Genomic DNA, 26,270 nt, shown 5'->3' with positions numbered 1-26,270 from the left:
GACCAGGTCACTTGTCCCAGGCCAAAGGCAGTTAGGGGTCGGAATCAAAAGTGTCTGACACTCCGATGTTCACTCAGGCCAATATGCCACTTCTCTCTATCTTCTAAGCTAATAAGATAGGACAGCTGGCATACTTCTAGTCTCCTCCTCGTTTATCCCCAAGAATGAAATCTTCTGTTCTTTGCTTTAAAGAATTCAGAGTTATGGAGTAAAGATAAGAAATGTCTCGGCTTGCAAGCATTAGAGGCATTTTTGACTTATGTTGCCCCAGGCAAAGCTTATCTAATTCAAGCTCTCCGCAGACATTTGGCTGTCAAGTCATCCTGAAGACTTCTGGGAGGAAGAGGATCTCTCTTAACTGTAAAGTTTTTTTTAGGCATTAAAAAGTGAGTCAAGGAAGCATCTGGCTTACTGAAAATATTACCAAGTAAAGTGGAGACTTGGCCGCTGTGCCCAGAGGGCAGATGCTGGTCTCCTGCACGTTGTTCTTGTGACCTGTCTGGGTTGATTCTTGCTAAACAAAAAGTGGTTTCCCATAGTGGTATGAAGTCACGGAGACTTTCTGCTCCTGTGCCTTTCCTAAAGAGTCTGTCTCAAGTGTCTGAGTTCCTGCCTGGCTGTTCCCCTCTTGTTGTGCCAGCATTTCTAACTTTATCTTATTCGTGTACTTGGTAAAAGGGAGTCAGTATCCTGAGTTGACCAGAGTTGTGAATGGGTGTAAGAGGATACTGCTTGGGACAGCCAGCTGTCCCGAGGCCGCCGATGAAGAGCAGCACAGAGCAGTATGCCAGATTTTGCCTGCATCTTTGTTCCAAAGAATCCATATTTTTGTTAAAGATAAAGGAAGCCCATCAACAAGTAAGCAAATAGAGAAAAACAGCTTACATCCATAACACTAACAATTAGTGTTTGATTCCTTGGTCCATAAAGCTCAGATGTTAATCAAACATACAAATGGATTGAGGTGTTTTAAATTCTGTGACTGAGGGAAAGCTAGCTGAGATATGGGGAGAGGAAATGATTTGTCCAAGACTGCAAAAAAAAAACTTCTTGCAGAGAAGCCTTTAATGCCTTCATTGCTACTCTTGGCTTGGCTGGTTGTTTAGTACATGCAGCACGGCTTTGTTTTTACAACTGGCATTTAGTGGTTTCTGAAGCCCAGCCCATTTACTGACCAGGATGTTGCCCACCGTGGTCTAGAGCATTTTTTCAGTTTGTTTCCTGGATTGAATGCCAACAGCATGGTATAAAAGTTTGAGAAGATTTCCTCCAATATGAGCTTTTGATCAGCTCCTCTAGTGGGGAGTAGTGGTAGGCAATTCAGCTCCAAAACGCTTCCCAAATCAAAGATAGTAAATTGCTCCATTTTATATATTTAGCAGATGTTCTCAAAATAGTTAGCTCAACAAAATGGGCTACACACATGTACTTCACGATGGAAGGTAAATTGTCAAGAGTATTGCCTGGCAGGCTAAGAACTGGAATGGGGCGAGGTACTGTAAAAGGAATTTTCTGATGAAAGAAAGGAAATTGTTGCTGCCACTTTGATTAGTTTCAATAAAGTGGCTCATCCTATATGGATGTGAGCAAACTTTCTGCCCGCAAGCTCAGCTCCCTGCCCCAGCAGCATCTCCTGTGGCATGCACTCGGGGAACTGTTTGTGTCAGGTCACCTTGCTTTGAAGAGCGAGTCTGAAATAAATTTCCTCTTGCTGCAATGATTTGATTATTACATAAAAATGCCATTGCAATCCTCCTGCTTTGTGCTTGCCAACTGCACAGCTTTAGAAAAACGAATACATGACCAAAATAAATGGCCCAAGTGAACCCCAGTTCCTGGTCCTGTCTTTTGCTTCTGTCTTATCCCACCTCTCTGTTCTTTTAGCTCCACTCACTGCAATTTTGAACCTAGATCTTCTGTCATGTTTGCCACATCAACAGCCATGGTACTTAAGATGCTGTAGTTAAATCTGTGGTCTTAACCGGTGTTCAACTGAGCTAGAAATGGCCTGTCTGCTGTGGAGGAAGAACATGGAGAAACAATTCAGAAGAGAGAAGAGGAAGCAGTAAAACATCCTGCTTCTGGGAAAAACAAACCAAGGACTTTTCAGCCTCCCTAACTAGAGGAGGTGAAGTGCAACTTAAACACAGTAAAACAAAACTGACATTCAGTGTTCAAGTCAAACTAAGACAACTTTTTCCTTTACAGATCCACACAGGAACATCTGCACCAGAACCATCAGTGTTGGCTACATTCTCCAGTCCTGTAGTACAGGGCTTGACAGCCACAGGGAAGACTGAGAAGCCTGGGCAGCCAGATGATGCTTTGGTCCATCCTCACTCCTCAGATGTGTTGCCCACAGTCGGCCCCGTGCCGGCGAAAAGCACAATGAAGATGCAGACAGCTACTTCTGTGCCAAGTGGAGTTCCCACAAATGGCAGTGTTTCCACAATCCAGACCAACACTGCTGCGTCACCGAGTACTGCTGCCACCACACCAGGTGAGAACATGCAGTGCTCCAGCAAATGTCATCTAGTCAGGTTTTGGTGACAAGCCATTGCAGCATTGAAAAATATGAGATAACTTCAGAAATTGTGGTACCTTTGCAAAAGTGGTGAGATACCCGCTTCAGCACACGTGCCGGTTGGACCCCATTAACTCATGAGGTCTGAGAAAGGGACTTTGGCATCTTAAATCTGCATGTGACCATTGGATCTATTTCCAAGAACAGCTTGAAAGTAATGGTGGTATCTTAATTCCCAAGTGAAAGCTGAGACATGGTTGCAAGGCGTAGTCCCGTGAAGCATTCTTTCAGTAATCTTGACACACTGCTATCTATCAAGTTGAGCAGAAGTCTTAATGTCTGCTGAAAATGGGGCGTAACTGATTTTCTCCTGTCCCAGAAATGTCAATGCACAGTTCAGCCATGGAGAACAGTGTACTTGGCCGTTAGCCCATGCTTTGCTTTGCAGCAAAATGATGTTTCTGTTCACACTGGTATTTCTTAAAACAAACTATCGAAAATGTATGAAAGCCAAAATGCACTTTGGACAGCTCTGTTAACTCACCCAGGCCATTAGCTCACCCTGTAAGGATGTGTACGTACAGTGAATGGTGTATACTGGTCGTGTGATATCTCAGAATTCAGTTAATCCAGTTTGCTGGAGTATTTACAGCTGAATTTCTTTTGAATTTGGGGTTCCTTTCCCTTACAAGGGAACAAATGGCAAATGTAAAGGAAATGCTGGATCCAAAGACATTTTTGGCAGGAAGCTCATTGGATGCTTGTGCTAACAAATTACTATTCTTTAAGGGCTTACCCCAGCTAAAACTGGAAAATATATTTTAAATGTCTTCAGTGGCTTGTGTTGGAAAAGTAACATAACCAGGGCCTCCTTGTTTTGCTAAATAATACAAAGATGATGTGAAGGGTAGTTTTTCCAAGCAGGGTTTTGGTTTTTTGTTTGTTTGTTTTTTGGCTTTTTTTCCTGCTGAGATCAGTTTTCTTTTTGCCTTGGAACTCTTTGCAGCTGAAAGACTGATGGAGTTATAATATCCCAAGATCTGGAGTAATTGAGAGGGGAAGAAAAGAATTTGATGAATTTGTTTTCTTTTAGTTAATTGGTTAATTCCAGTAGCTAATAAACAGATGGAAGAAAGGCTAAATGTTTAATGATGTTTCCCCAGTCTTTTTTAACTTGGATTTTTTGTGCATATCTCTGAAACATTGTCTTTGACAGGGTCAATCTAGGGTAAAGCAACTTTAATTCTTGTTTTCTATGCATAATTCCCAGGCCCAATAATAAAAAGACAAAAATAAAGCAAATAGGAAGGGAAGAGGAGGATGAGGAGGCCGAGAGGTACTCTTAAGAAGTGCGGTTAACAACTTAAGAAATGCAGCATTACCTTAATGCTAATAACAAGCAGAAAAAAAGTCACTGGCCATGGTTTTCAAGTCTTTAGCCTGTAGTCTTTAAAAACAAACTACCTGTCAATTTATTTGAAATAAAATGGCAAGAAAATTCTTAAGCAGAGGTTGAAAAGGAAATATAAATAAAAGGAACAGGTTTGTATTTTGAGTTTCCATACTCAGTGTGGTAGCTATGCAGTTTTTAAAAAAAATCTCTTAGCCCCCAAGCAGTTTTTAAAAAAAGAAATACCATGGATTCTTCATATATTTGTGAAGATCTGGAATTGCAGTTTGGTAAATAGCAGTGTTTGTCGTGCTGTGCCCTGAGACTGCAGCTGGGTTCTCTGCCGAAAACCTGTCAGGTAAAACCCTTCCCATCCTGCTGGACCTGGGTGAATAGGTGCCCCTGTACAGGGCCCAAGGGTCACGTTTCAGCTCTTTAGAAAAGGAGCAGGAGCTGCACAGTATCTGCAAAGAGAGAGAGATGACTGAGTAATTTGGGGCTTGTCCTAAAATTGTAAAACCCCATTAGTGCTTTTGCATTAACAATGAGAGCGAAACCTGAAACGGGAGCTATATTGAATGATGGGATGTTTACAAAATACAGCCATTTATTTGTAGCTGGTTTTTATTCCACAGACTCTGAAACGAAGGTAGTTTTTATGTATGTATTTAATTTTTTTCCTGTTCCTCTTTCAATTCTGTGTTTCTCCCTCTCAGTTATGAAGGAGCTGGTAGTTTCCGCTGGAGACAGCGTTGAAGTGACCCTGCCAAAGAATGAAGTTCAGCTGAATGCGTTTGTGCTTCCTGAACCACCACCTCGTAAGGCTTCCCTGGGAATTCTGCTAAGGGCTTGTGATGGTGAAATGGCAAATAGGCATTATATGCAGCATTAAATAAGGACAATCTTGAAAATGTCTTTTGTCAGAGAATGCTTTCCTGTAGTTTTTCATCCTGTGCTATTACCTCATGCTGCCTGTCACAGAAAATAGCAAGACACAAAAAGCATTGAAAGTGCTACAATGTCATTAGATTTGGGAGATGGCATATTCTCAAAGTAGTACGTGAGGAAGCGTTGGATCTTCAGCATCTGTTCATGATATTTGCTGATAGGTGACAAGCTGTCTTAGCAAGTGATCTCTCATTTGGTGGATTGAAGTCTGATTTGGGGGGTTGACATGCTGAGGAACGCAGTTCTATACGCTCCTCATTTCATCATGCAAATTGTTCACAGGTATTTGTAAAGTTCTTATCTATAGCTCTGTCCACAATGGCAGTGGGAGACTGCAGGGGAGAGGCAAGCATGTTACGTGTTGTGCAGCAACAGGGATAGATGTGTTCCTGTTAAAAAAACTGGCATTATGTGGTGTCTTCAGGATTTGAGGGCATGATAAGACTTCTCTCTCTTGTTATCCTGGAGCTGTGATTATTCCAAAGCTCTGTAATGCCTTAGAGACCGAAAGATGGGGTTTAGCTCCAGAGTAAATGTGTTTAGAAGAACAGATTGTCTCTTTTCCTGGGTATATTCCCAAAAAGCTGCAGCCCAAATTCCAAGCTGTCTCATTTCTCCATAGTGCAGCAGAATGTGCCTTGTAAATGTTTAATACCTTTGCTTTTCTTTGGCATGGCAGAAAGGCAGTCTTTTAAAAACGAATGTCTGGACCTTTTTTTTTTTTTTTTTTAAGGAACCACTTATTCCTATGAGTGGGAATTGATTACTCATCCAAAAGACTACAGTGGAGAAATGGAAGGGAAGCACTCCCAGACCCTTAAGTTATCTAAGGTAAAGCTTTTGCTGCTTGGTATCCTGTTGTGTTAAATGCCAAGTGGAGAAGACAGGGACCCTGGCAGCCAGGAAAGACTTGTATGTGATTTCAGGATGAATAGGAAATTGCATGATGGGCAGGCAGCCAACATTTGACTGCAAGCCCTCTTCTAAGTCGCTTACAAAAAGGAGATTGATTGGGCATGAGGGAAAGAAGAAATTGATTTCAGGATCTGAAAGCTGCCCACAAGCAGTGTGTCAAGCCATGCAAATGGCACAATTTAACATTAATAAAGGGTTGTGAATATTTCTGCTACTGAGACAGTGTGGTGGTCTGTTTAGGTCTGAAGCCTTGTACTACCCACTGAAAAAGGGACTTGCTGATTTCATGAACGAGAGCTGTGGAGTACCTTGTTGCATGTCCCTGGCTGCTGCTTTTAGACAAGGTCTAACAGTGAAAGGATTGCTGGTTTCTGCACATGGGGATTCTTAACAAGGAAATGGCTTTAAATATTGTGTGTGTGAATATACAGTTCTGTATTTGAGACATTCCTTTGAGCATCTTGGATTCTGCTGCACTCGGGAAAAAAACCTACAGGCTTTAGTCACAATATCATGCAGAGAAAAGCCCTTCGAAAGGAGCGTGTCTGTATCTGTCAGGGTTTCAGCCTTTTGGATATCATGATTGTTGTCCAGCACCTAGTCCTTCGCCCTGTCATCTTGGTTCAACAGTGAATGATGAAGGCGTGACTGCCTGACACATGTCACCTAGAAGGAAGAGAAGAAATACTTGCCTTTGTAAAAACACAGAGAAGAGTTTTTCTTCTCTTACATGTAGCCTTTCTCATCTCAAATGCAATCTGCTAGTACAGATTCCTGTGGCCAGACAACCTGAACTAATCTCTGTTATCTGTCTTCTGTTTGCCTATTGTTGCTAGAAAATAAAGCTTGACTGACAATCCTGTGGCACCTGTGGTAGAAAGAAATATTAGTCTTTGGTTTCTGCATAGCCATCGTACACTAAAAGATACGTAATACCATTTTGGCGTGGAGACCATCCTTGGCTGTGTATGCGTAGGTTGAAGCATAATTGCCTGTGTTTTATGCTGCTAATGTGCTACTGTGCCAAAGCGTGGTAGCTTGACCTAATAGCTCCTGACAAGGTGCTACCATCCTGAAAGTAAAGAGTCTTTTGTGTTTACTTCCAGCTTACTGTTGGTCTGTACGAATTCAAAGTCGTCGTTGATGGGGAAAACGCACGTGGAGAGGGTTACGTGAATGTAACAGTGAATCCAAGTGAGTTGGTGGAACTATATCTTTTCTTAACTTCATCTGTCTGACAAACCATGATACCTGTATCGTGGTGTTTTGCTTATTTGATTCGACCCTGGTTTAACGTAGTGAAAATTTCGTTGTGCTGTGAACTCAGTGTATATGTATGTGTATTAAGTCATTTCCTGAGATGTGAAACTGTTGCTAATACACATAGCTGTTTCTGCTATACTGCATACAGGCCAACCACTCAATAAAAGAGCCAGAATACTGATACAAAAGCGCTTAGCAAATGCCTCACCCTGGAAGGCCACTGCTTCAATAAAAACTAGCTGTAACTGGGTAAAAAGCTTATAGCAGCAGGAGCAAAAAATGAAGGGAAGCCAGAGCTTTGAAGCTCCTTTGGAGGTTCTTTTATTCCCTGTCCAGTAAAGAATATCATTCCCAACCACAGGCAGGTTAAATCAAATCTCATTCCTTACTGTAAGACATGGTTTGCAGATGAGCTGGTGTAGATACAGTAGCTTGTGCTGACTGTCTCACCAGGTCGCACTTTTTAGATGGCCTGTGTAAAGAGGCAGCCACAGGTTCTGCATCTCTTTTTATGCAAAAACACCTTTATTTTGCACACTTTAGCAAGACTTTTTCTACAACCTTTGTGGGCAAAGAAGTGCTCTTGCACTCCCTAAATTAGCAAGAGTTTGTGACTGGCCTTCTGGATGCTGTTGCTGATCGTTTCCTTATAAGCAGTGAATCTGCAGCTGGCAGCATGCATCAAAATCATTCATTTTTCAGAGCAGCAGCCAAACTTTGGCAAGAACCTCTAGGTGCTGCTCTGTTAGCATGGTCTGTGCTTGAATGCTTGACCCAGTATGGGAGAACTGATGCAGTGCAGCCATTTCCAGAGTACTAGTGTGGTGGCAGTTCACCTCCTTGCTTTTTTAAGTCTCTTTTGTTAGCACTGTTTCCCCGAGTTGGTGTCTATCTTGCTGAAAGCACGAATCGCTGTCGTTGGTTGTGCAGTTCTCTGCAGTCAGTCTGGTCGGTGGCTGTCTTGGAGCTGTGTGCCACAGGAATACCGCACTTTGGACTCCGCTCCTGGACTCGCTGACTGCAGGACTGGGGGGGTAGATAGGGCTGCGGAGAGGGAAGAGGATGGGCAATACGTATTCTGCTTGCTACTCCTGGCGCGTGAAGGCACAGTAGTTTTGCAGAATTCCTTGGCCAGGGCTTTTTATCATGATCTGCCTGTAGATGTCATTGTAACAGCTCGGTTATTGTTGCAGAGCCTCGAGTGAATCAGCCTCCTGTTGCCATCGTGTCCCCACAGTTCCAGGAGATTTCACTGCCAACCATTTCAACTGTTATTGATGGCAGCCGTGAGTACCTGTGGTTTTAAATGCAGTAGTCTAGCAAGCCTGGTTTCTGTGTGTTTGGTTCTGGGCTGGCCCCTTGGATAAAGTTTAAGAGGAACTGGCTGTGACACTATCAAACACACTTTAGTGAAAAGAATCAGCCTCTCTTGCCAGGAGAGGGGAATACGCACATGACAGCACCTCTCCATGTTCCCTTTTGAAGGGCACTGGCCTGAGCCAATCTCCTAAAAAAGGAAAAGCTCTAGAGGTTGCTGCTTAGAATGAAAAAAAAATTACTGTCAGTCAGAATTACTGGCCTCTTGCATTAAGCTTCAAACGTATGAGTTAGCTAACATACCACCTTTACTGATCCTGACTTGCACTAGAGCTTTTCAGGAGTTTCTTTAAATACGTTCAGGTTGTCTTACCCCCAACTAGTATTTTGTTAGTGTTTTGTTTTGGGGGTTTTTGTCTTCCCCCAGCACACATACAAACCTGGGATTAAGGGTGTTCGAGTATACCTGTGAAACAGGGTAGAGGAGAGCATACAGTTTGGGTATCTGAGCACAATAGAGATCTCTGGGCTTGGACCAAAGATGCCTTTGCCCACTAAGCCCAGTACTGAAGTAGGGGGCTGAACATCTGGGGCTTGTGAAGCAGCATTTTCCAACTCCTTATATGTGCATTTTCTTGCGTAATTGAAACAGAAAGCACTGATGATGATAAAATTGTCAGCTATCACTGGGAAGAACTGAAGGGTCCTTTGCGGGAGGAGAAGGTTTCTAGCGATACTGCCATACTGACGCTGACCAACCTGGTACCCGGGAATTACACATTCAGGTAGGTTATACCTGGAAGAGCTGATCAGTTCTCATCCCTTAAGAGTAAAATGTACAAGATTCCTGAATTGTTAGTCTGGTTTAAAAGAAAAACCAAAAACAACAGGGAGAGAACTCTATTTTGTGATGTATTCTCTCTCTCCTCTCCTACACTTTCAGGTAGTTTCATAGCTTTTCACTTCAGAAGAGAGAAGCTATCCAGCTACTTCCTATTCTTAAGTCGTACTACTGGTTTAAGATGATAGCAGAAGGGAACGAACGGTCTGCCAGCGCTACAAAATGTCTCTTGAAATGTCAAATCTGAACTGTTTGGGTAAAGGCTTAGGAAGAAATGCAGTCTTTAAATCCAGTTTTTAAATGCAATGTGTTTGTCCAAGATAAGTGAGTGAGGCCTAAAGGTTTTATGCACTTACCTGAGTAATAGATAGTAGCTGATTTTACTTTCATGTTTGTTCTATGTTTTTCCTTTGGTCTGCATTTTGGTGTGTTGTCCATGCACTGCATCAGCAGATCTGTTTAAAATAAAATAAACCTGAATACCTATAACTGAACACTGTTTTCCTCTTAAGCAGTTGGTATATGAACTAAGCAGATCGATGTTCAAATCTAGATTCAGCAAAAAGCAGTTCTGTTTTGTGGTACCAGCCTACCTGAGGAGGCATACTGTGTTCAGGCCACTTGTGGATTAGTACTGAATTTCTGTGTCCATGTTAACGAACGTCTGCTATTGGGAGGCAGTGTCATACTCAGGGAGGTCTTTTCCATCACAACTGTGTATGTGAAAGCTGATGACCTTTCACTAGCATGGGTTTATCTTGGAACTAGTTGGTAGATCTCGAGTGAGAGACGGACATGACTGTTGATTTCTTGCATCACTTTGAGGCTGATAATAGAACATTTGAGGGAAGTTTCTGTTCAGAAAAAGCACGGTTGCCTCAAACCATAGGTTTTTTCAGTCCTGAAAAAAATTACTATCCTGTCCGTAAGTGTCTTAAGTTTCTAACTCTTCTTTTGCATTTCAGTTAACTCCAGCCAATGCTTTGTATTCAGCTCTGATAATCACGACTGTTCACTGCTTTCACTTTCTTTTTTCCCCTCTTCAGTCTAACAGTAGTGGACTCAGATGGTGCCAGCAACTCCACCACTGCAAACTTGACTGTGAACAAAGCAGTGGATTATCCTCCAGTTGCAAATGCGGGCCCGAACCAGGTGATCACCCTGCCTCAGAACTCCATCACCCTCTACGGGAATCAGAGCACCGATGATCACAGCATTGTCAGCTATGAGTGGCTGCTCAGCCCTAACAGCAAAGGGAAGGTGATGGAGATGCAGGTCAGTGCAGGTCTCCGGTACTCAACCTGGATTACTCACTAGCTAGCTTTTTTTCTGTAATCAAACCATTTTTAATTGACTGTTAGCAAATGTCTCGTATAATCCTACAGAGCAAGCATGTGATGATTAAATATGTACTTAAAACTAAATCCACATGAAGCTGGTATTGGCTTAGTGGCTGAGCTGGTGCACCAATCTAGCTGCAGGTTTTCACTGGCATCCTGTTTCCTTTCTTGAGCAATGCAGTTTTAAATACTGCTGAAGAATGGAGGATCGAGAGAGATCGGAATTTGATGGCTTTGGATTCTGATGTCCCATACAACAGGTCTCAGCACAACTTGATCACACCCATGTATCTCACTTTAACCTATGTGGCTGCTAGGGAAGTGTGTTCTTTCTCTGTTCAGTTGCTGACTTCTCAGAACATCAGTGATAGCTAAATCAATGATGCTATAATAGGGATGCTTAAGTGCTATCAAGCAGGTGTGGAAGACAGACTGTGTGATCTTTTAGGTAACTATCAGTCAGGATAGCATTTAGATGCGCAGGATACCCCGTTGTGCCAGGTCATGCATTTCCTAAGCTGGGCAAACACAATGGACTGGATCTTTTGAGTTGAACTTTGGAGTCTAGACTTTGCTGATACTGGCCAGATGCTCCTCAGTCCTAAACAGTAAAAGCTGGGACTTGTTTTCATTTCATCATTTTTCTTTTAAAGATTATTACTACTGTCAAATTTATGGAATAAGAAGGTCCATGAATTGGGTTCACAATGTGTATGATTTGCACAGGGCTCCCGAGAGGTTTTGCTTGAGTTGCTAACTATTGAATCTCAAAAGGTCTGAACACCTATATGGCATTACTCTTGTTACATTCCACAACAGTGTCCTTGTTGCTGTGCATAAATTTAGCTGTGCCTTGCATGCTTAAGTGGCACAGATTTCTGGCCCCATAGCAGGAGTTGGTAATAAGCCCCTAGAATCTGCTGCTAATAGTTGTTTTAGAAGCAGAGTCTTCTGGTCTATCATCATCTGTGTAAGGATTCTTTTTAATACATGAATGTTTTCTCAAAGGGGGTGAGGACACCGGTCTTACAGCTCTCTGCGATGCAAGAAGGTGATTACACTTACCAGCTAATAGTGACTGATTCTGCTGGACACCAGTCCACAGCAGAGGTCACTGTGATAGTCCAGCCAGGTAAGCTGCCTTTAGCTGCTTTTGCCACTTCCATTCCAGGGGTTAGAGGCGAGCATCAATCTGTCAACATACTCTAGATCTTCTGGTAGCTTTGTGCTGCTTTCAGAAAAGCCGCTCTAATTTAAGACCATTCTGGGCTGGTATATTGCTGATAAACGAACAAAAGAAAGTTTCTAGGAATATTGCCTTTCTAGGCTGTTCTCTTATTTTACACAGTGTGGTCTAATTGACATTATCCCACCATAATGGCAGGATTGTATTTCCAAGCAGCTGTCTCTGCCCACAGTGCTAGGTCCTGGGACAGGAGCAGGAAAAGTGGAGTAGTACTTGGAGAATGAGAGCAAAAATCAGAACTCCTAGATTTCATTCTCATTTTATTGCAGATGTGTGAATGAAACACTGATTTGAACTCTTTAACTGCTTTTAACCCCACTTTCTCTGAGTACAAGGTTGAGATAGTGGGCGAGAAATATACTGGGGATCATGGAGAAAATTCTTAATGCTGGGTTTTTAAGCTCCACCTTTTATGGCACGTATATGAAAAATGTTGCATCCTTTTTCAGAGAACAATAAGCCCCCAAAGGCAGATGCTGGTCCAGATAAAGAATTAACTCTTCCTGTGGACAGCACCACTCTAGATGGCAGCAAGAGCTCAGATGACCAGAAGATAGTCTCCTTTCTGTGGGAAAAAACACGGTGTGTATCATCTTCCAGACTGTTCTTATGCAAGTATCTGGGTCTTTCATTTAAAACAAGACACACCCCCACATACCTCCCTTGTGTTAAATCCTGGTCACATTGCGCCTGACAAGCTTTACCAGTGACTAGAATGAGACAAGGATTTATGTTTAATTGGAGAGAGGTGGAGTTTTGAGCATTAGAAATAGCTTTGCCTTCATCTCTAGGCCTGATTCCCATTCTCAGCGTGGTTGTGGCTTGTAAAGGAGACCAACCATATTCGATTCACAGCAGTATAATGTGCTCTTGGTGTTATGAAGAGACTGACTCCTGTAATCAAGTGACAGCAGGGCCTTCTAACTTGATGCTGTTGCAGTATGTTTGAATGAGGCAGTGCTCTTCTCTTCTTGTTGTCATGCTTCTCTTCAGACTCTAAATTCCCTGAAGTGCTTTAGGGAATTCAGGAAAAAGCCTATGAGCAACTTGCAGTAACTTTTTCTGTTTGCTAATGCAAAGTCTGTGCAAAGCTTTTATAAATGAAAAAAATATTTTTGCTTTATACCTTTCCTTAAAAAAACTGGCTTATTGTGCAGTTCACGAGCCAATTTTGCTGAAAGTACCACTTTTTGTAAACCCTACTTAAATGCTGGTATCAGTGCTCGCCTGGTTTAAAAATAACCAAAACACTAAACCACCAGAAATTACGCTTTTTGTTCTGAATGCTGCACTTACTCTTTTGATTATCTTGCTGTAACTGGAGACAATAATCTTGCTTTTTGTCTTGGACTCTATTTCCAGGCAGCTGTCTGTTTGTATCCCCATAAACTCTGCTTGAGCCTCCTGTTTGGTGTGAGGCTAACTCCTGTGGTCTGTGCAAAGTTTAAACTGATCCTCTTGTGCTTTGGTTAGGGGCCCAGATGGCGTCAAGCTGGAGAATGCCAACAGCAGCATTGCCACTGTGACAGGCCTTCAAGTTGGGACATACGAGTTTACTCTGACAGTTAAAGATGAGAGGAACTTGCAGAGCCAAAGCTCGGTCAACGTCATTGTCAAAGAAGGTATGTCCAGCCATGAGCAGAGCTGCCTGAGACACAGGTTATCTCTGAGCAGTTCAGCAAAATTTGTGTTCAGAGGCACAATAAGAATAAGGAATGGGTGAAAAATAATGTGGAGGGCACTGAAATGGCCTTCTCTAAGTCATGGATTTACCCTTTTCTGGAGGAACAGTATCGTCAGCTGAATCCCACAGTACATAATTTCCCTTCTCTTCCCCCAGGGTTAGACAGGGATTTCTGGGTTACAGGGGAGATCTAATGCAGTAGTTTTTGATTGGGCGTTACCGGATTTTTCTCCAACTGCTTTCTTTCTGTTTGCTCAGAGATAAACAAGCCGCCAGTTGCAAAGATTGCTGGTAATGTTGTAATCACCTTGCCCACAAATACAGCTGAGTTGGATGGATCAAAGTCCTCTGATGATAAGGGAATTGTCAGCTACTTGTGGACCCGGGACGAGGGGAGCCCTGCAGCTGGGGTGAGGTTTCTTTTTTAAATGACAGCATCACAAAAGTCAGTGAGAGGTAGCATTGACAGCTCCTGAGGAAATGTGAAGCTGATCGTTGCACCTCTTACCTTTTAGTGGTGTCCTTAAGTATGATGATCTATCATGCTAGTTTGATCCTTTGTTTCTTGATCCTTATTTTGCTCTGCCTTACAGGAAGTCTTAAATAATTCAGACCATCATCCTGTCCTCCTCCTGTCCAACCTGGTAGAAGGGACCTACACATTCCACCTCAGAGTAACAGATGCCAAAGGAGAGAGTGATGTGGAAAGGACCACAGTGGAGGTCAAGCCTGGTGAGGCTGGGGTTTGTGCTGTACCACATTTGCCTACAGTGCACTAGCAAGCCCTCTGTTTGTCTGGATGCGGTGTACTGAGATAAACTGTGTAGTCTAGTCCAGCTCAGAACTATAAAAGGTCAAAAGTTTTGGGGGTTGCGATTTTATTTTCCTGTGGTTCTTGGGGGCTGACTCTTGCTGCTGGCTGTTACCTGTGAAAGTCGTAGACTTGTATCCCTTCCTACACTGAGATTCTGTAATTTTGTGTTCAAAGCGGAAACATTCTGGAAAGCTAACAGAAACCTGACTTGTACCCAGACTGTTAAAAAGAAGTTCTAAAGATCTGTATTGTCTACATTCTCACTAGATCCTAGGAAAAATAACCTTGTGGAGATAATTCTGGATGTTAATGTCAGCCAGCTGACTGAGAGGCAGAAGGGTATGTTCATCCGACAAATAGGCGTTCTGCTGGGGGTCCTCGACTCCGACATTACTGTACAGAAGATCCAGCCGTACACTGAACAGAGGTAGGGTTCGTCTGTGAGTGTATGTGGAGGGGGATTGCTTGAGGGTTTAGTAAGCCAAGGGCTATTTTCTTTTGGGAAGCCAATTGGACAATCGGAACGCGTGTAGATGTTGCTTAACATTGATGTTCCTGCTTGCTCGGGTCAGCGCAGGTGTGTTGCCAAGCAGGTCTTGGGTATCTTTCCCCTCTGGAGACAGTGCATTGTCCTCAAAAGCTGTTTGCTGCTGCTGCTGTCTTTGCCCCCCAAATCTGTGTAATAAGAACTAATCTTCTTTGGTTTTGAAAATTATGAAGACTGTCTGAAGGATGTTCTACAGCTGTGATTAATAACTGGAGAAATAATGGGGCTTGGTACAGGAGTAGTTTGGTGCAACGCTGATGCCACACCAGAGGTGGTGGTGTAGCGATCCCCTTAGCAGTGCCCATGCATGCCAACTTTGTAGTTTTACATTAGCTTTACTGCCTACACGGCTGCTTCAATTTAATGTAAAATAAAATGTGAAAACCAGTGTAATTTTTGTTTGAAGAGATAAGGAAAACTTCGTTTTGATTGCTGTTAAGCTTACAATAAACTACAGCTGGTCTCTTCTAAACAAGTGGAAGTTTGCTTATAGGCAGGCCTGTGGGCCAGGGTCATGTTGCCTGCCTCGACAGTGTTGCTCAGCTGCAAGTACAGTAACCAGCAGGTCATACAAGGGATGGTTCGGCCCAGCTGGATCCTGGCCATGCTGCTGTGGTATGAAAGGACCTGATCGAGTTCAGCTTTCCACCTCTGCACGAATGCCTGGTCTGGGAAATTCACTGTTCTGCAGAAAACTGCAGGGACTGGTGCTGCAGCGTTGTCACAGCACCAGCGGCGCACATCTCCGTACTAACGGCAGTCCATCGCTGCTGTGGTGTGTTTGAGGATGCCTGAACATGCATGTGAGTGGCATGGCAGCAAGCTTATCAAGGGCAGAGTGGTGATCTGTTGAAATAAGTGCAATATTGTGCTTTATTTTTACTAAAAGTGGAGTAGTTTTAAGGGAGATAAAGCACTGAAAAAGATTTAAGGGACATGCTTCAAGTCATGCAGCAAGCCAGCAATAAATCTGCAGTTATACTTTAGACTTTCCTGAGTTCAGTAATGTATCGATTCCTTCGTGTCCATGTTGCCTGCTGTAGCAGTAAAAACAGAATTCATTGTCCGTGCAAACCTAAAGAGCTCAGAACAGAAGAGCCAGCACTTTCTGTTGTAATATTACCCTTCTATCTCTGCCATGACCAGCCCAGTTGCCACTGTTCTTCACTGAGTAAGGCAAGTAAGGGATTCTTGTAACTGATGCTTCATCTGTTTATATGTTCATTAAGTAGACAAAAGAGTGGGAGGTTTTATAAAAAGAGCAGAGATTATTTTCTGACAGATGGCTTTAAGATCCCATTTTTGCATCAACTATCAAAGTAACTTGTACTGTTTAAAAAAAATCTTTTTCCCTCGGCTGCTGGGTTTTTTTCCACATACTCTGAGGGCTTCACTAATATCCTGTTGACTCATGGGCTCACTGATAATAATAAATCTGAAACATCCATGCATCCTTTTGTGAATCTGAAGGATACACAGGGCTCTGCAAGGCTAGCAAGCCTAGGGGAGCAAGTTCTTCTATCATAAAGTTAATGCAATAAAAGATGCAGAATACAGTATCCTCTACACCTGTGCTTTTTTCTGGCTCGAACACTTTGCGCATTCAAACTAAGCTTTGCAAAAGACTGTAAACCTTCACTGTCGTCTCTGATGCTGGAGCTCTGTGCTGAGCAGTTAAATGAGCCCCCAAGTTCCATGTGTAGTAAGGCCTAAGGATCCCACAGGGAGGGAGGGTGGAGGTTATGAAAATGGCAGGACCTTAAAGTCTGGGGATTTGCATGCTTAGCGTGAAGATGCAAAGATGTGCTTGATTAGCAAACTCAAGAACAGTTCAGCCCTAGCTTTGAAAATACGGATGGATCAGATGTCCCGAAGGGTTTTCTACTGTATGACCAGGTCTACCATTATTGCTTTTAAGATGGAGCCAGAAGTCCAGTCTAGTCCCAGATAAATTTGGGATTCTGAATAAGTCCCTTTAATGACAGACTGGGGAGAATGGCTCTCTACCTGATGTTTGGAGAAGCAGCAGATAAATAATTTTTGTCTGACTTGCAGCACGAAGATGGTGTTTTTTGTACAGAACCAGCCTCCCCATCAGATATTTAAAGGACGAGAGGTAGCCTGGACGCTAAAAAACGAACTACGGAAACAACAGTCAGACTTCCTCATCTTCCGGGCATTAGAAATTAACACAGTCAGTAAGTAAGGGTCACTGTGGTACAAGCTAATGTCTTTTCCCTTCTTGGATGCATGCCAGAATAAGGACCTTCGTGTGTGCTAAAAACACCTGCATGTGCACACACATACACTCACTCCCGTAGCTTTCATATGTTAGTAAACGGGAAACAGAAGAACAAGTCTGTTAGACTATACGTTAATCAGTTACCAATTGATTCTCTCTGTCTGCTATTCAACTTCATATAAATGTTTACTTGTAATGTTGCTGGGAAGATAAGTATTCACAAAATCAAAAGCAGACTGATACTTACGAAACTAAAATATAGTGTTAATGGAATACAGCCAATGAAGTGAGTGTCATACTGAAAACAATAAAGCTACAGATCTTGGTAGCTGTGAACATACTCGTTTCCTCTGCAGCACATATATCAGCCTGAAGGAAATGTTTCCCTTCTATCACTTTTTTACAACTTTACATTAGCACTGTTTTTCTGTTGAGCTCCATCCTATGAGGATCACTTGCTGATCCGTTAGTATTTTAAACTAGAATTATGTAATTATTTTAATTACTTCATGATCTTATGATTTTGTGGCCTTCAAAAGCCACTCTTCAGTTCTGTTTGGTCCCTTTAAAGGATCTATTTGTTTCTTGTCTGTCTCAGGCTGGGTTTGAATTTGAAAATCAAAACCTTATTTAAAAACATTTACTTAACAGATATACAAATTCCATAACTTTTATATCAAAATCATGATTTATTAGGCAAAACTTTCTTAGCATGTTACGTGTGTTACGTTGTTAGTGAAGTGGGACTTTTTAGTTTGGCACGAGGCCTAGGTGCTTACGTTTGCACTTCTTAACTGCTTGCGATTATGGCTAAGCTATGGATGAACTAGAGCGACTAGATTCAAGTTAGAGCCTTCGGGGGTTGGCCGTATTGAACTCTACTGTCCCATTTTTGCCTGAAGTGTGAGTCGTTTAGTTCACCTTGCTTGGTTTTGGTCCCTAGCGTGTCAGCTGAACTGCTCCGAGCACGGACGCTGTGACTCCTTCACCAAGCGTTGCATCTGTGACCCCTTCTGGATGGAGAACTTCATCAGGGTGCAGATGGGGGACGGCGAAAGCAACTGTGGTACGTGCAACCTCCCTGGGATTGTTCATCTTTGGCAAGCAAGCAGTGTTTGAAACCCAGGGTAGGCAGAGTAACAGGTACCTGCTTTCTCCCAGTATCTCTGACATGATGCTCACACAAGGGGAAAGCCCCTGCCCTGGTCTCACTGCACGTGCCTTCTAGGCAGGCGGTATTTGATAGGGAGGCGACTCCTCTTCAGACCCTCTCAGCGAACACTCATTAAGAGTTGAGGCCGTTCTTAGTGTATTAATCACACCTCTTTTCTGTCGTGCCCCTACACAGGCTTTCCTGCCACAGGAAAGCAAATTTTATAAATCAATGCACATTGAAAAATGCCCTTGTGTAGCGAGTCTGCACACTGGATCTCAAGCCTCTGGCTTCCATGGGTGAGTTAGTGGTGCTGTCAGTGATGGATGCTAGCCTGTAATTCTGCGAAGGGTCAGGCCTTTCTTTTTCTTTCCCAAGACTAGTCATCTAAAGCGCACACTGTCAACTGTATGAGGTGCCAAAACGTCTTTATCTCTGGGCTGTTTTGCTTTCAGAGTGGAGTGTGCTGTATGTGATCATTGCATCCTTCGTCATTGTCGTTGCCTTTGGAATCTTATCCTGGATGGTGATCTGCTGTTGCAAGAGGTGGGACTGAGGCCGTAACCCCCACTGTATCAGTGCTTCAGAGCCAAGTAGCTGCATTAGGAGGTGAAAGATTCAAACCCATCGTCCCAGCAGGTCATCTGTGTAGCCCTGGGATGTTAGTTTTTGTCACTCACTGTTTCAAGTGAAACGTTGAAGTCCTAGAACTCTGGCTTCAGTTAAGAAGCAAGATTTGGATTAGCCTATAAATATGCAACTAAAGCAATGTTTTTAATGTTTTGCTTTGTAATATGAACGTAATCTGCAATAAGCAAGTACTCTGGCTTTGAAGATCAGAGTTGCTTTTTCTTCCGGCTTTTTTAGAAATGGACTGCCTCTTAATTCCTTTTCTTCCCCTTTAGACGAAAAGGAAAATCCAAAAGAAAAAGCAAATACAAGATTTTGGATGCAACGGATCAAGAAAGCCTGGAGTTAAAACCAAATCCCAAAGCAGGTAAAACATGAGAGGGAAGAGCTCAGTGTTTCCAGAATGCTGACTAAGAACACTCTTCCTCAGTGGACTTAAAATCACCGGGTGAAACAAATGTGATGTTAGGCACTGACAGACGAGTCTCAGAAGATCTGAGAGCTTGTTTCAGATCTGTATACAGGGTATTTAGTCAAGTTATCTAACTTTTCGGTTTAGAAATTGGGGCTGAAACTGGCCTGGTCCTGATGTCTCCACTTCTCATCACAGAAGTAGTAAGTGGATGCATGTAAGCTGTGCAGAGACGGCCTGATCCAGGAAGCCCAAAACTGGGTCTTGACTATAACTTCTCTTGCTCTAAAGTTTTTCACTGGGTTCTGATAGTTTGCTTCTTGCTAATATGCAATTCCTTGGCCATGCTCTACAGCAAAGCATGAATTCAGTGTCACTAAGCATTTCATTAAACTGATCGATTTTGGCTAGTAAGCAAAGGGACACCTGAAAGCAACCTGAAAATACTCATGGACTGGAGAGAGCGATGTTTATTTCTGCCCCCCTACTCTCCCACCCCGAATTACTCGTTCATAAATTTATTCATTCTTGCCCTTGTGAGCATCAGGCTCTGAAAGTTTCACATTTTAGCTCATCCTCTAATTTTTCCAGGAAGCAGATTCTTATCTTAGGAGGGAGACCCATGAAGTCCTCAGTGCTCTGTGTGGCTACAGGCCCATTGGCCCATTCCAGAAAGACAGTCATTTGTCTTCAGTGTTCTTAGCCAGCATTTTCCTGTCCGCATTGCTGTCCTAGAGAGTGCTTGTCAGGTGCTTTGCAAAGATCATTGAGTTATTTCAGGCCGGAGTGTTTTTGCTGCGATTGTATCTGATACCTGAGCCGAGCTGTGGTCACCTGCTGACTGACCAGGAGGGAGGGAAATGAGGGAAAGTGTGTGCAAAGCACAGCCCCCCCAAATGCCGGGGAGCACTTCAGCTGCTGAAATACGTGTTTCAGATAAGAGTGTGTGTCCTGGTTTTGTTTAGAGGAGGGGCTATTTTAACTATGCTTGGAAAATAGTCCCTGATCCTTGTTTGCTAGTGGAAAATAACTGCTCATCCTAGCGTTATCCCGAGCAATGGTGTTCCAGCAAAGTGAACAGTGCCTAACGACAGCATTGGAGGGCATTGCAGCGACAGAGCTGATCAGACAATTCCTCTGAGAACCTGGCCATCCCAACTGCACAAATACGGATACCCTTGAAGAAAAACCGTGTGTTTTTCCCTCCCTGGGCACCCAGCTCTGGTTTAATCTGACCATCTGTCACCTCGCACAGAAGAGCCCCACTGTTAAATAAAGGGCTCATTGTTCTGCAGTCTGTAGCAAATGTGCCTCAACCGTTTGGTCTCTGGTAACTAAACTTATCTCGCTTCTTCCAAGGCTGGCTGCTGACTAAAGTCTTTTTCCCTGCTAGATAGGTCCAGTGAGCATTCTGCTAACAGAGGAAATGTTGCATTTCTCCATTAAGGAAAAGCTAAATTTTAAATATTTCCTTTGCTGACAATATCAGTAAATGTCTCTCCTGTCCTTGTGCATTAATCTAAATTCAGCCTGCTAATTTATCTCTCTTCCCTTGCAGGCAAGAGGAGCAGAGATGAGAGTAGGGAGGGTAGTAAGAACGCAGCAGTCTTCCCTCTCACACCTGCATATTCTCTTTACTACAGCCGTTAACCCTCGGAGAGCTTTCTAGGCAATGCCCCGAGCAAGGTCAGGGAGACAAAGCTCCCACGTATACTCACAGCCCCTTCTGGTAATGTAATTTGCTTTCCTACCTGTTTGTTGTGCTTTGCACTATCTTGAAGTGTCTGTGTGACCTCTGTCATGCCAGAGTATCTGAAACAGGATCGCTTTGGCTTCAGCATTTGAAGGAATAAGTGACACACACAGGAAAGTCTGATTAGGCTGCCCCTTTGACATGATAGGAAAAGGAGACTTAAAGAGGGAATGGAGTAAGGTGAGGTGGTTAACCATTATTAAATGTATTTTTAACCTGGGAATCTCTCTCCTTCGAAGGCGGCAGACAGAAAGCCCAGGTCCTGAACACTAGCCTGATGCACTCGGAGTCTGAACTGGACAGCGATGAAGCCATCTTCACGTGGCCTGACCGTGAAAAAGGGAAACTGCTCCGTAGCCAGAATGGCTCCTTGCGCAATGGACAAGTGATGCTCAAACCCAAGAACCAGAGGGAGGAAATCCTATAGCTCCCCTCAGGCGGCCTTTTGCTGGAGCTCAGCAGGAAAGGCCGCTCCCGTCCCTATCCTACGAGGGCCTTTGGAGGCCAGTTTGATTAGGACAACGCTGCTAACTCGTTTCACAGAAAATAACTTTGTTTTTGTGGGTTTCTTTTCATTCAGTTAAAACTGGTTGTACTTGAATTTGAACTTCAAGGGAAATCAAAGGGAGGAGAAGGCAACTGTGAACCCCAGGCGAAGCGTCAGAAAAGGACAGAGCTGGCATCTGGAGAGCAGCAGGACAGAACCACTTGAAGCAACTGTGAGTGTGCAGGACCCTCCTAGCCTGCCTCAGACTGCAGCGGAGAAAACACCCATGGACTTCCAGCTCACTTGCCGTGGGAGCTCCTCGGAGAAGGAAGGTCAAGGCTGTGCATTGAGCTGTGCTCTGAGCTCCCTTCAGGCTCCAGTAGCCTACCACAGGCTCCTTTTGCTGTCGAACAGCTTTCTTCTCTTTTACTCCCACCTTCCCTAATGGTTTAAGCACTATTTTAATTTAGATTTGTCCTTTCACATGCACTTGGCTGCTTTTGGAGTGTAGAGGAGGGGGAATCTAAATATTATGGTCACACTCCATCAGCTTGCAGGTAGGAGAGGGTTTTGTAGCTGTTCTAAATTACTGTCGGGCTCTTCTCACTGGGAGTGTTGATGACATGGTGCCTGTTCAGATGTGAAAAGCTGACCTGTCTGTGGTAATTGCCTGGGCTAGGAGACTCCCTCCTGCAGCAAGCTCTCCTCCTGGGTACCAGAGCTGGGAGGGGACACCCACCTGTGGTACCTGTGTCTAACGTCTGGCTTAATTCCAAAGCTGTGAGATGTTGTTCAGTGGCCCCAGCACCTCATGTTGGTCGCCAAGCCGTCCGTGAGTCTGGACATTAACCAATCTCAGTTATGAAACACTATATACTGCGGGGTTTTTATTTGCCCTTAAAATTTGCACAATCTAAGCAAACAGGAGTTGATATCTTCAGTTCCCAGCAGCTGGCTGCTTCCTCTGGCTGGCAGCTTAGTGGCCTCGCGTTGTTACGGCTGAAGAGCCCTGCATGCTCCTAACGCGGTGCAAACTACACACTTGGTGTCCTTTAGTTGGTGGAAAAGGGAGCTCTCGGTACCCGAGGGCATCGGATGGTGAGTGCCAGCAGCAAGTGGCCGTGTGTCTCTGCTGCCTGGGCTCTGGGAGGCAGATGTGTGGTGGTCCTTTCCCAGACCTGCTCCTTTATCTCACTGTGCTGCTTTCATGAGTTGCACCCCTGTCCTCGGGCAGAAATCAGCCACGTGCTGGCATGAAGGATGCCACTGCTCCTCTGTGGCTGGGTGGGCAGTTTATTGCCTTTCTTTGTGTTTAATTTAAAAACTGGAAACTTGTTTTGTTGGCTTTTTTTTGAGCTATGAAAGCCAAAAGGCTTTAACTTCCTCGGTTGTATTTATATTGCTGCACTACTGATTTGTGTTGAGCTAGATGAAGATTAAACACTATTGAATGCGAGGGAATGTTCCCTCGCTGAATGTAGTCATGGCTGCTGCTAAGTTTATTTTTCTGGGCAATCAGCTGTCTTCCTCAGGCACCAGCACTGGAGCCTCCTGCTCTCCCCAGTACCGAGGCATTAGCCTCGTGCCCTCCCAACTCCGCCAGGCACGGGGCTTGCCCCTCGCTTGCCTGCGTCACGGCACGGGCCACCCTCCGGCTTGTCTGTCTGGCACACAGCTGGTGCTCCGAGCCAGGCTTCCCCTTCCCGGGCTGCTCCTGCACCCGCTCTCCCGACGGCTCCTTCCCTCCAAGCCCGCCTGGGACCACACACGGAGACGGCTGACACCGGGATGCTCCCCGCGGCATGCCTCAATGGGACACAGCCCGGTGCTGGCTGCAGCCGCTGGTGCGAGCTGTACGATGGCCGGACACTTAACTCTTGGGTGACGCCACCCTCTAATGCGTTTCCCTTCGTTTGGATGTAAGATGAACAGACGACGAGAAAATGAGGTTTTGAAGCTGCAGGGATCGATCCGATGTGGTCCTGGGACTGTGCCTGGAAGTGGTTTGTGCTGTTAGAGGAGAGCTGTTGGACTCTCGCTGCTTCTGGTCCTTGGGGCTTGTGCTTTTTGAGCCTCTTGCTCCTGCCCGTCCCGGGGAAGACCTCCCTGCAGTAGATCGGGGCTGGGTGCGGTGGTTCAGCCCTCGGGCGTTCACTGCTGCAGAGATCAGTACCCCTCACGGGAGACGCAGAGTGTGCTTTCAAGCAAGCCCGGCTTCTTGTTATGGAAGAGGGAATTAAAATCTGTGTAGCTGTTACCGCCAACACCTTTGTTTAGCTGAGGTTATTTTCTTCATCCTTACATTTCACTGTGGGGTAACAAACGTTTGGGTTGGGGTGCTTTAGTCAGCTGGCAGCACCGCCCGCCAAGGCTGGATTTTTGCGGTGGGCTGTGGCGTTCCCTCCGCGCCGAGCGGCTCGGTTAGGACGGCTTCCTCGCTCGTTAGTCATTTGTCATCGCCGAGTGCAGGTTTGTGACGGAGCATAGCGCAAGCTCCCCGTAGACTTCTGGCTCCCATTAGTATTCCCTGGCTGTGCAGCCCTCTTCCTCGCTCCCCGTGTTAACCCTTGGTGCCGCTGAGCCCTCACCTTCGCAGGGCTGCAAGAAACGGGGACGCGTGGCAACCGCACCCCGGCCTCGTGGGAGCACGAGGGCCTGTGAAGCCGGCGGAGGCGAGGAGACCCTCCCAGGCTGAAGGCAGTAACTTTTGGCCCAGCATAGGGACCCCCGACCCAGGGGCTGGGGCGGACTGTCTGCTTTATCGCACCCTTAATGCAGACCTCTCCCGAGGCGTGTGCACATAGAGCAAACGCGTTGTTTTGAAATCCCTTGCCGCCCTCTCCTCCTCCCCCGTGGCGTCACTAATATTGCTGCTGGTTTGTTACCCAGGCACCATGAGCGGGGCTGACCTTGCTCGGGAAGGTTTCTGCATTGCTATGCATTATGATTTCACAATTAGAGACACTGGCTACAAGTTACCCATGTGTGGAAGTTAAAAGCTGAGACATCTGTTAGATGAACCATCAGCTTCACTTGATTTTGTTTTCTTCTTTAACGTATTCAAACACTGGTTAAGATGTTTGAGGCAAATGTTGCATTCTAGTTTTAAAATAGTTTGCTCTTAAATCTTTTCTTCACTCTTCTGTGTAGCAGGGGCTGCCCAAACTGTCTGAACTTTGGTTTAACAATGTTTGTTGATTGCAGTGTTACTTGGATCAAGACTAAAAGTAATTTTTTTAAACAAAATGTTTCTTGCAAATAAACAGGGAAGATGTTTTGCTGCTGCTCAGCTTGCTTCTTTCTCCAGTTTCAGCCGTGGGACTGTTCCTACTAAGACCACTGTGCTCTTTGCGTAAGGACTGGAAGTCCTCCCTCGTTCCTCTCGCCCAGTGCCCGGCAGCGGGCTCTCAGCAGGCACTGCTGGACAAGGGACTGCCTTTGCTCCAGCCGCTGTAGCGTGCGGTGGGGCTCTATTGCCAGCGCAGCTAACGGGGCTGCCGAGGGCTTGCTTGACAGCTCCTTGCTCAGCAACACAGTGCAGCAGCCTCTAAGTGTTGATCGCTGTGCTTTGAGTAGGGAGCAGGAGATACTGAGCCTCGTGCTACGGGCCCTGCGCTTGTGCTTTGACCCCTGGTTTGTTTATCTGCCCCTGCACAACCCTAATTAGCTTCTGCTACTTGAAGTCAACTTTCAGCCGAAGCCCCCAGCGGCCCTTGCCCCTGGTCTCCTGCTGACCAGGTACGGGGTCCCCTGACCTGCCCAGGGCTGTTCCTTGATTTCACTGGAAAGCAAAATACAGCTGCGTCGGGGCTCAAGCTGCACCCACACTTGGGATCACTGTACCTCCTAATGCAGCAGAGGAACATTTATTAATTAGTGGAGTCCTTGAAGGAGATGAAGGAGGCTGCCCAGCTGTCACTGTGGCTGGCTGCTGTAGGGAACGCACTTTACCACTACGGCAGCCAGAAGGGACCTGCCGGCACCATGGGACACGGATTTTTCAGAGAGGGGAGGAGACGAGACTCACCTTCAGAGCTGCCCTTCTGTCCGTGCACATCTCACGTGGTCCATGGGTTGTGCTGGAGCCCTTGGAGTTCATGCTGCTCAATGTCGCCTCAGGACATGAGAAGCCAAATCTGCTGGGCTCCCCACCCAGCCCACTGCCTCTGCCCACAAGTGCAGCAGCAGCTGCCTTCAAAATAAAGCCACCCCAACGCTCTGCAGGCATCAAACAGCTCCCCATGCTGTAGCTCACCTCTGCCTGGCATCAGGGCAGGTGTAGCCCCACTCTCCAAAGGGCTGCCCTTTCCCTGTGCTGTCTGCTCAGCGCCGCTTAACATTTGCTGGCTCCTTGCAGAGGTGTGGGAGGAAACCCAGCAAGTGCTTGCTCGTGGCGAGGGACAGAGGTGGTGGCCGCGGGCGAGGGAGTCCCACGTCCCCCAGCTGTGGGCTCTCGGGGCTCGGCATCTGCGGGGGAAAGCTTGCACCAGCCCCAGGGCAGCGTAGGGAGAGAGCTAGGATTTCTCACTGCCCTGAGGGCAAAAAGCTGCTCCTGCCTGCAGCTGCGGCACCTCCCCAGGGGGATCTGGGTCTGGTCTAGAGCCTCAGAGCAACCCTATGCTCGTTATTTGAGAGAAATCTCAGAGAAGTAGGTTTTGTTGCAGGTGTTTCACGGCTTGAGAAACTGAGGCAGGGGGATGTGCATGGCAGGAGGTCACTGCCTGGCCGAGGGAGGGCAGGGACGAGCAGAGCAGCGGTGGTCGC

At 45.3% G+C, this 26,270-nt stretch overlaps 1 protein-coding gene across 2 annotated transcripts in view; it reads left to right on the top strand.

Moving 5' to 3' along the window:
- KIAA0319L (KIAA0319 like) overlaps positions 1–24,789 on the top strand; it is a 35,728-nt gene extending 10,939 nt beyond the window's left edge. For both annotated transcript variants that reach the window (XM_050910060.1, XM_050910061.1), the window contains exons 4-21: positions 2,209–2,500; positions 4,631–4,732; positions 5,596–5,693; positions 6,884–6,971; positions 8,234–8,326; positions 9,010–9,142; positions 10,245–10,473; positions 11,547–11,670; positions 12,234–12,366; positions 13,258–13,406; positions 13,727–13,878; positions 14,062–14,200; positions 14,550–14,709; positions 16,885–17,027; positions 18,015–18,137; positions 18,680–18,770; positions 19,130–19,221; positions 21,259–24,789. In XM_050910060.1, the coding sequence (XP_050766017.1) occupies positions 2,209–2,500; positions 4,631–4,732; positions 5,596–5,693; positions 6,884–6,971; positions 8,234–8,326; positions 9,010–9,142; positions 10,245–10,473; positions 11,547–11,670; positions 12,234–12,366; positions 13,258–13,406; positions 13,727–13,878; positions 14,062–14,200; positions 14,550–14,709; positions 16,885–17,027; positions 18,015–18,137; positions 18,680–18,770; positions 19,130–19,221; positions 21,259–21,446 (2,529 nt within the window). In that variant the 3' untranslated portion in view covers positions 21,447–24,789. The remainder of the gene's footprint in view (positions 1–2,208; positions 2,501–4,630; positions 4,733–5,595; positions 5,694–6,883; positions 6,972–8,233; positions 8,327–9,009; positions 9,143–10,244; positions 10,474–11,546; positions 11,671–12,233; positions 12,367–13,257; positions 13,407–13,726; positions 13,879–14,061; positions 14,201–14,549; positions 14,710–16,884; positions 17,028–18,014; positions 18,138–18,679; positions 18,771–19,129; positions 19,222–21,258) is intronic.
- Positions 24,790–26,270: the final 1,481 nt, after the last annotated feature.

Source organism: Gymnogyps californianus, chromosome 22, assembly GCF_018139145.2.
Source record: "Gymnogyps californianus isolate 813 chromosome 22, ASM1813914v2, whole genome shotgun sequence".
Taxonomy (NCBI): domain Eukaryota; kingdom Metazoa; phylum Chordata; class Aves; order Accipitriformes; family Cathartidae; genus Gymnogyps; species Gymnogyps californianus.
Note: the sequence above shows the minus strand (reverse complement) of the source record. Positions and strands in the feature narration are given on the sequence as shown.